General features: G+C 32.3%; 2 protein-coding genes across 2 annotated transcripts in view; one reads left to right on the forward strand and one right to left on the reverse strand.

Annotated features, from left to right (window-relative positions):
- Positions 1-5,951, reverse strand: part of LOC106751748 (putative uncharacterized protein DDB_G0277255) — a 20,278-nt gene extending 14,327 nt beyond the window's left edge. Inside the window, exons 1-6 of the mRNA XM_014632801.1 lie at positions 5,934-5,951; positions 5,771-5,860; positions 3,652-3,886; positions 2,755-2,948; positions 902-1,009; positions 65-131 (exon numbers count right to left, since the gene is read on the reverse strand). Coding sequence (XP_014488287.1) covers positions 65-131; positions 902-1,009; positions 2,755-2,948; positions 3,652-3,875 — 593 coding nt within the window. The 5' untranslated portion in view covers positions 3,876-3,886; positions 5,771-5,860; positions 5,934-5,951. The remainder of the gene's footprint in view (positions 1-64; positions 132-901; positions 1,010-2,754; positions 2,949-3,651; positions 3,887-5,770; positions 5,861-5,933) is intronic.
- A 1,023-nt stretch (positions 5,952-6,974) lies between these two features.
- LOC106751764 (signal recognition particle 14 kDa protein) lies at positions 6,975-8,926 on the forward strand. Its single transcript, XM_014632819.1, has 4 exons — positions 6,975-7,090; positions 7,158-7,230; positions 8,356-8,468; positions 8,549-8,926. Exons 1-4 carry the CDS (start codon positions 7,067-7,069, stop codon positions 8,663-8,665), a joined length of 327 nt encoding a protein of 108 aa, XP_014488305.1. The 5' UTR covers positions 6,975-7,066; the 3' UTR covers positions 8,666-8,926.
- Positions 8,927-9,294: the final 368 nt, after the last annotated feature.

A 9,294-nucleotide genomic window follows, 5' to 3' on the forward strand; every position in this document is an offset into this window, starting at 1 on the left:
CATCTAATTTCGATCCGCAAAACTTAGTTAATTAATATAAATAAATATGTTTTTATATAAATACCTATGATAATGACTGGTCGAAGCATCGTCAGAATGTATATGACACTTCTGTGATGAAAAAGACTTCTCTGAAACCGAAAAAATCCTGCTTACTATTTTTAATATATTATATATTTTTTTGATATATCACTATTAGCACATTTAACCAATCGCTAATTTTATTAAAACTTTATAAAATCAAAAATTAAAAATAGTATTACTAAAATTGACAAGTTGTATTCATAACTTTATTTATTTATCCTGAATTTAATGTTGTTATTTTTGCAAAATGTTCAAAATCGTTCTCAACTTATTAATACAAATTCTTTTTAGACAAACATATATTTTTTCCAGGATTTTCAAAGATTCTTTACACATATAACAAATATTATTAAAGAACTATATTTCTGTTAAAAGTATGCTTAACGTTATTTTTATATCTCTTATGTGTTTTCTAGACGAATCTATTATAAAGATCTGCACTTGTCGTGAAATATTCTAAAAAAGGATCTAGACAGACAAGAATAATCAGATAAGATCATATCCTTGACAATACATATTATTATTGCATTAAATTTTATATTATTAAAACATTATCCTGCCATTATTAATTCATTATTAAATTTTGCTCTGTTCAGTATATGTACTAATGTAATCTTTCCCGAAATTACTATATATTATTTTAATATTACTAGTGTTTACTATAAAAAAATATTGCTAGGAGAGACAACGCTACATATAAGAGCGTATTTAATGGAGGTGGAGGGTAAATTTAAAATGACAATACTTGATTGGAGGTCGATTCGACGCGATAGAAGATGTTTATGATCTACGCATTTATAAATAAACTTTGAAATACCTGATAAATCGTCTACCGCCGTGACTGTTCGCAATTCTCCGAATTCTCTCAATTGTTCCCATGCTGTTTTAATCTCTTCCCTGTCGAATAATGCCTTATGTCCTTCACCTACGATCAAACAATCAAATAGCCAGTTTATATTATTGCGATAACGACTTATCAATTTATATTGATTATACCAGAGTTGGGTAAGTTAAATTTGTTGTTAACTAAGTTAAGCTAAAAATTAATTGCCTATAAATTAACTATCAAGGAGAGGATACAGCGAGTGATTCACAGACGGTATGGCCTATGGCTACCGCGCGTGCTGAAGAGAAGAAGGTCTCCAGTACGGGTAGCCCTGCGGGTGTGCGCTAATAAAGCGGAGTACTTATGACTGCTTACATGCAGCTGTATTTTCTAGCTAGGTACAAACTCGCAAACATAACAAAGGAAAACGATGAGCTAAAACTAAGGAACGCGGCGTAGAACAAAAATGACCGCGACGCTGAACGCTGTGGTCGCGAGAGAACAAAATGGCCGCAACGCAAAACGAAATGGGCGCAATGCGCAATGAGATGGTCGCGAGGGCGACGGTCGTGAGAGCGATCGGCGACGAGAGGCGTCGCGAGGGCGATCGGCGACGAAAGGCGTCGCGAGGGCGATCGGTGGCGAGCGATGTCGCGAGGGCCGGAACGCACAAGGGTGAACACTAGGGAACACTCACGAGCACACCCGCGATGTCCAGAGTCCGAGGAGGAAGAGGGAGAGTCAGGGTCCTGGCGCGACCGCCGGGACGTTTCGAAACAAAACACGATCGCGCTACGGGACACGTGGTTGGCCGGCGGGGTCACGTGACACTTTCGTGGTTCCGGCGGTGCGCGCGACGCGCCAGAAGAACCGGGTGGCGCTGAAGCCGATCAGAAGACCGGGCGCGGTTGCAGAACTTGCTTCCTCATACGTGAGGCCGCTCTGGGCGGTGGCGTCGCCGATGACCGCGGGCGAGGTTCGACCGCCACATATATTATTGAACGCTTGAAAATTCAAACATTAAAAACTTTTTAGAAGGCGCATTGAACAAAACGCTCAAAAGCAGATCTATTTATTTTTGACGTAGATTCACTACTTGCAAGGAAATCAAAATTAGTGAGGCGTTCATTGTGTCCTCTCCTTGTAAATTTATGTTAAAAATTATATAAACAAAAATTAACTTAATTACAATTAAAAAATTAAACTTACTTATTTTAAAGTTAAAAATTCATTACGCAAAACAATATTTATATAAATATGTATGTGTATATACGTGTATTTGTATATATGTGTGTGCATGCGTACATGTTTTCATAATTAATTTTTTAATTATAGATTATAAACTTTACGTGAAAAAATAATGAAAATATATTATTTTATAAGAAAAAATATATTTGTATTTTCTTATATATTAATTTATGAAAATGGCAAAACTCTTGTGTACGGATAGAACAGATTAACCTGAATAGAAAAACCTACTATTTTCGATGAATTTCGCAATAATTATTAAAAAATTAAACATTATTAACGAGTAAACCTAGATGTCTAAAGATGTCTTATAACCCGATTTTAGACGTCTTATAACCTGATTTTAGACAGTGTATTATCTGGGAATGTGCGGAAAACAGTAGGACGATCTCTGTAGACAAAGTCTTATCCAAGATCTCGACTTGAAGCTGTATTAATGATCTCTGAATGACAGGTACATGATAATGAATTGTGGAAATGTACAATTAGCATCATATATTACCTGTTGCCTCAACAATTGTCAGCAACATAACTTCATAGGCAATTGGTTATCCAGGTAGTGTATGTACTATACAAAAAGTAATATAATACTTTACCTTCTTTTCTTGGGATTATATCAACTTTTCTTGGTTTATCCGAAGCGCCGATTAACTCCTTGGTTGAGGATTTTGATGTCTTCGAATTTCTTCCAGGATTTGCATCTGTATAAATTACTACTTTTGTACGACGCAACTCTTTTTCGTCAACGACTATACCATCAGGACCCGTGAATGCAGATCGCGTCTTTACTCTGAAAGTAATAAAAATATTCATTACGTCAATTTTCATTTCAAGTTTCTTTCTGCTAAAAATTAAATTTACATGTTCTCTTATAAATAATATGAGGTAATTTATTATACATATAAAGTTTTATTAATGTTGTTCAAGTTATATGTGGTATATATTCGTTTACATATCAATCTGAACACTTTTTTATACATCTCAAAACATAATCAATGTTTAATGAAAAAAGTTTTAGTAGGTACCATGATGTAAGAAAATAAAGTGCAATCATTCCTGAGGATGAGCAATCGTCTAATATAGTAGCTGCTTTTTTGACTAATAAAATATTTACCTTAAATTATAAAAAGTAACAAAGCTATTAAGAATTAAAAACTTAACTTATTTATTACTCCTTAATATTTAAGCTAGAGTAAATTATCTTTATCATTTCATTTTATATTATATATTCTTATTAATTTAAACATTTCGTATTGTGTCTACAAGTTTTAATTTTGTTTATATTTCTGTCATATATTTTCACTATTATTGTTTTTAAATTTCGCCTTATTTTTCAGATAAAAATTTTGTTGGTACTTCTGCTATTCTGCCACTATTATGCGCAATGGTACATATTATTTTCTTGCATCATAATAGGCACGACCAATATCTTGTCATATTATGTATGTTGTTATAAATTGAATGTTATATGCCTTATTTAAAATTTTTCTTACTTGTCAGTTTTTTGCCGCTTCGGGCTCTCCCTCCATTGTGAAGACCTTTGCTGGCGATCAATCTCTGACTTCCGTTTCCTTTCAAAAGCTATAATCATCATCCGCTTTCGTTTCTCGTGCTCCTTTTCGAGCTTTTGCTTCAGTCGCCATTTTCTACGACGCCCTAATTTCTCTTCTTCCTCTATCATCGCTGATACTTCATTGGATACTTCATTGGAATACATCGTTATTGCTGCTAAAGAAAACAGTAAAAAAATATAATTTTATACAACAATAAAAAATGTAGTATGATAAACAATAAGAAATAATATATTTAAACTTGAAGAAAACTCACACACACATCATAGAAAAACTTTACAATTATCAAATAATTATCAAAAAAAACATGATCGTGTCTCTGCCAACACCGTAAATTCAAGTATGTTATTTTTATACACATAAATGTCTTAAAATGACACACTTGCCTGAAGCTATTTTTATATGTTTTTTGCCGATTTAGTTTACGTCATTTAAGACGTTTAATCGTGTTAAATTAACGCGTTAAATTACGATGTGTTAACACGTCCAATCGTGTTAAATAATTTGAACGTGATGATTGAACGTGATTTAAAACGACAAGACATCTGTAAGAAATGTGTAAAAAGAGCTTCAGCTTCAAAAAGGATTTGTAGTGAAGTGCGCGCGCAAAGCAACGGTCTCACGATCGTGTATATTTACGCCGCGTTACTAGTTGATCGCAAGTAAGATTTCTCGTTCAACTATAATGACTGAACTGATGAAGTTCTGGATGGACTCAATCGATTCCTTGGATTTATATCACATGAGGAAACTTTTTACTTTTGCCGTACGTGTTGCATAATAGAAACTGAGTTATTTTAGCTCAAAGCTCAAAATCGTGAATTTACGCCTAAAGGGATTTTGGCCAATTACAATCAATTATTCTTCGATCGCAAGGAGAATAATAAACTGTGATTGATCAATTTTCTTACAGACTTATGGTTATGATTAAAAATTTCTTTGCAGAAAATTCTTAAAATCACCGCCAGCTCGCTTCGTGCGTATGTGCTCATTGGTGGTGAGACAAAGACGAAACGATTGATTGTCGCTCCTTGTCTGATTCGTCAACGGTCTGTTCGTTTTCGTTACACCGCTGAACTAGTGCAATAAGTTGAAGTGAAAATATATATACTTGTCTCGCTTCAACTTATTGCGTTCAGCGGTGCAGCGAAAACGAACGGACCTATTGTCGTATGAAAGAAGAACAGACACGAACCAAGCAACTTTATCGTTTACCGCTGGAAGGTAAGTCCAATAGACACAATTAAGGACATATTTCAGCAGGGGGCGTATTGAAAAGTGTATTCCGTGAAGAACGCTGGCATGGCCGTTTTTGGGTTTCTTTCCGTCCTAATATATCTTAGAATATTAATATCGAACAATTTTTAGTCGTGTCAGTGCATTTCGAAATAAGCCTTTACAAATTAAATAAAAATCAACAACATTAAAAGACAATTTGTATCATAAATGGAAAACAACCCTTAGGTTACGCTCAGGTTAGGTCAACCTAAGTTACAGAATGCAAACATCACGACTTTAACACTCTTTGTCCTAAGCCCAAGTATAGGTCGGGGTATCGCGCAGATAACTGCCGAAGCCTGAGTATAACTCAGACCTAGCTATTTAATTTCATACATTTCTGCTGCTTTTAAAATGCTTTTTTCACACTTAAAATTGATATATTGTTTGCTAAATTACAACAATGTACTAAGTTACAACAACATACATCAACAATGAACATTTTTTAATGGACATCAAAATTGTCTAGGATCCCATTAATAAATCATCTTTAAGGCCAAGGCTTCAAAATGTTAATATATTTTAGCAGCCATAAATAATCTCTATATAATTAACAATGCAGTTTAACTGTAATTGCACTTTTATAATATATCTAAAGATCTAAAGATCAATGTTATCTTTCATATACATTTTCACACGTAATAACTTATAGGTATTAAAATATAACGCATATGTATATCCAAGGACAAAGAGAATACATACGTCATGTGGAAAGCACCCAATATAAGTTATAAGTAAAACTATGTTATGAATTTATACTTACCTTTAATAAATTCTATTGTTGTTCAATCTCCGAATTTTAAGTTCTAGGCTCCTTGTTCTCCTGTTTCAAACATATATATGTTTATCTTCCCTAAAAGAACATCCTTTTTTCATTTTTAGGTTATTCACTCATATATATACTCACTAGCTTTCTATATACTCACTGAAATATATGCATGCTAGAAGAAGAACTACAATATAACGCCTAGGCTGTGTCCTCACCTAGGTGGACATAAAGGTATAATTCATGTTAAGCCAGCGACAGATGATGCTTGTTTTCGTGCTGGATTGCTTGCTGGATAGAAATATTGCATTCTAATTGGTGCATTTCCAAAAATGGATGACAATACACCAATCAAGACGCAGTATTTCCATCCAGCAAACAATCTAGCACGAAAACAAGCATGGTGTGCCGCTGGCTTTATACATACTATACATCAGGATGTATCGGGCGGGGAATTGTAACATATCCCTATGGACAGAAAATGTGCCTGCAACAGCTAGATATTTAGGACTACTTATCTCTTTCTAAAGAGACCGACTCATGCGCACAAGCGCGAAGAATAATGGCCATTTTCACTACCGATTAATCCAAGGTCCTGCATACAATAGAACATGTATCAAAAATATTGGCTTCTCCCCATAGGATACGGCAACGCTTGTTGCGCAGCAGAAATTTGCGCGGTAGCCAATAAACTTCTAGTTCTTACCGAAAAACGGCATGTTGATTGGCTATCATGCGAATTACCGCCGCGCAACAAACGTTGCCGTGTCCTATAGGCAGAAGCCATATGAGTAAATTTCAAATTATTAGAAGTAGGAATTAGAAATTATTTTTACACAACGGAATGAAATGAACGGCTGTATAACACAATTTCTATATTTATAACTTATATTTCATTCTTTTTCATCGTGCATAATATTGTGCATTATATATTAGAGATTGAATTAAAATTTGACCAATCAGTGCAAAGTTCACTAAATCACACTAAATTTGAATTCAGTTAATTTTGCTTTGATTGACCAGATTCAATTCAATCACAATCCCTAATCCTTAGTCTGATATGGACGTTCTCCCCGAATGTCCATAGAGCTCAATGAATATACTATAGATTTTCAATACTTGTGATGTATATTAGAACGCAGCCAGAAGCGGAATGATATGATCGTTGCGATCGCTAAATGGAACATACCTCTTGTCATCTTTTCTTTTTAACTGTTTTTCTAACCTTACATTTAACTTCTTAGTGGTTAATTGTATTTGACGTGTCTAGAAGCATATGCTACCATTATCAAAATGGTTTTGTTGGAGAATGACATGGTAATTTTTATTTTCATAGTACTATTGTATTCTGTTGTGTAAATTAATCTGTGATTTTTAATTTTAGTTCTTAATGGAACTAACCAAACTTTTTGACAAATCGCGACTTTCTGGTTCAGTAGCACTCACCATCAAGAGATGTAAGTATTACTTGAAACTGACTGAATTATGAATGTATTTCTACTGTATCCTCAAGCAGAAATATAATTGTAATACTCCGAAACTGCACATTAATCAGCTTAAATTAAAGATTCGCCTTATTAACTTCTATTAATTCTAGTGAACATACAATTCGGATGAAAAAAATATTTCAAAGAACATTCCTATGTGTATTTCTCAACTTTATATGTGTCACATTGTTAGTTGTACTTGTTCCATTGAAAATAGAAAAATAATGTAGAAGCAAAAGTTGAATATTGCTAACAAAAACCAGTTTCTTATGACTTGTATTTTATAAATGCAACAATGTATTGGAAAAATACAATTATATTATTTTCTTTAATTCTTTGTAATGTAATGCAATAAATGCCAACTCGCAATAATATTACATTAATGATATAATGTTTCATTCAATAATGTAAAAATACAATATAACATATTTTATACATAAGTAGATTATTGAATAGGAATTTATAACTTTGATATAATGTTACCATTAGTGTCAGTTATAGTCAGTGTTTACTAGGTATAAATTATTTGTGATATTATTCTCTGTTTGGTTGTTCTGTAAATATTCTTTTGGCAGTAATATCATATAATTTATATCTATTTCATCATTCCAGTATTAATTGAATTCAACAATATATTATAACAGTATTATTATATTATACTGATGCTTGTAAAATATTAACACAAAATATTTTAAGAATACCTGAAATCAAAATATATTTAAGTAGAATAAATATAGATCTTCGAAAGATTAATAGAATTATATGTACTTTTTGTAAAATGTATTTTGGACATTTTGTATACATAGGTATTAAAATAAAATCAACTATAGTAGATATTTTGCAAGACGTTTTATATTTAACATTTTATATTTAACATTTAAAATACATTGACATAAAAAAACAGAATACCTCGTAAAGAATTCACTTTATTACATTTGATTATATTCATGATATATTTTACATTGATCTTATTTTGATACTGCAAGTATAGAATAATGAGAAAAATCAACTGATGACGGTGCAAAAAAGCCATATAGCCATAATTTCCTCTTTTCTCTTTTTATTTGCATTAACCAAATTTTCTGTCTCTTTTAGTTAATGGATATAATAAACCAGTACCCAGGGAAAGCAGGCCTCCTCTACCGACTCCGACGGAGTATCTTTGTCTAGTTCGAGCGTGTCTACGCTCCAAAAAGATTTCCACTGTTGTAAATATTTCACCCGTTACCGACAGCTGACGGTAAATAGTTTACTTGGGTTTTTCTACAGCGTGGTTTTTACTTTTCAGATTCATTCCAAGGATGTAAACAAATTTCAACAAGCCTACTGGAATCTTTTGAAGACAAACATAAACGGATTGAAAAAATTGAAGAAGGCAAAATCGGCGAAACCAAAAGTTCACTAACTCAAAGTTGATAAACCACTGATTCACGCTAACTCTATATAGCAGTTATTTACTTCTGTATTATTAAGATCTTCGTACAGTGTTTGTGATGTATTTATCAATGTTTATTTACTATGTAAGCTAATATGAGAAGCAGGTTTATTGCAGCATTTTACACTTGCATAGACTGATGTACAAAAGGTTAATAATAGTGTTATAAAAGTACACATTATCTACACATATGTGCATATGTCCATAAATTTGTGCAATGATAATAAATTAATAAAAAAGACTTATTGATTAATTAAGATTTAAAATAATTATCTGCAGTCAAGATAAGATATTAAAAAAACGCTTAAATATGTAAATTAAACTTTATCTTCGTGGTATTAATCTTAAGTACGAATATAAATTAATATTTTTCTTTAATAGTATGTATTAAACAAAATTAAATTTACCTTAAATTATTTAATTCATCGTGAAACAATTATGAAATTAAAATTTACATAACTTTGCTAAAGAATATATATAATGCAATATATTCCAAAAATCGTTTTTAAAATCAATTTAATGTAGAACCGGAAGTGTCAATGATATTATTCTGTAGAACGACCTTTACTCGTGATACAGGAAAAAAAGAATTTCGAAAA

This window comes from Dinoponera quadriceps, unplaced genomic scaffold (assembly GCF_001313825.1).
Source record: "Dinoponera quadriceps isolate SergipeBrazil2010 unplaced genomic scaffold, ASM131382v1 scaffold179, whole genome shotgun sequence".
NCBI lineage: Eukaryota > Metazoa > Arthropoda > Insecta > Hymenoptera > Formicidae > Dinoponera > Dinoponera quadriceps.

What these genes read in the sequence shown, in the direction of transcription:
- LOC106751764 (XM_014632819.1), top strand. Translation starts at nt 7,067, where the DNA reads ATGGTTTTGTTGGAGAATGACATG. An exon ending in TTTTGTTGGAGAATGACATG is followed by an intron (nt 7,091 to 7,157) that starts GTAATTTTTATT and finishes TTTTAATTTTAG; the next exon opens with TTCTTAATGGAACTAACCAA. An exon ending in AGCACTCACCATCAAGAGAT is followed by an intron (nt 7,231 to 8,355) that starts GTAAGTATTACT and finishes TGTCTCTTTTAG; the next exon opens with TTAATGGATATAATAAACCA.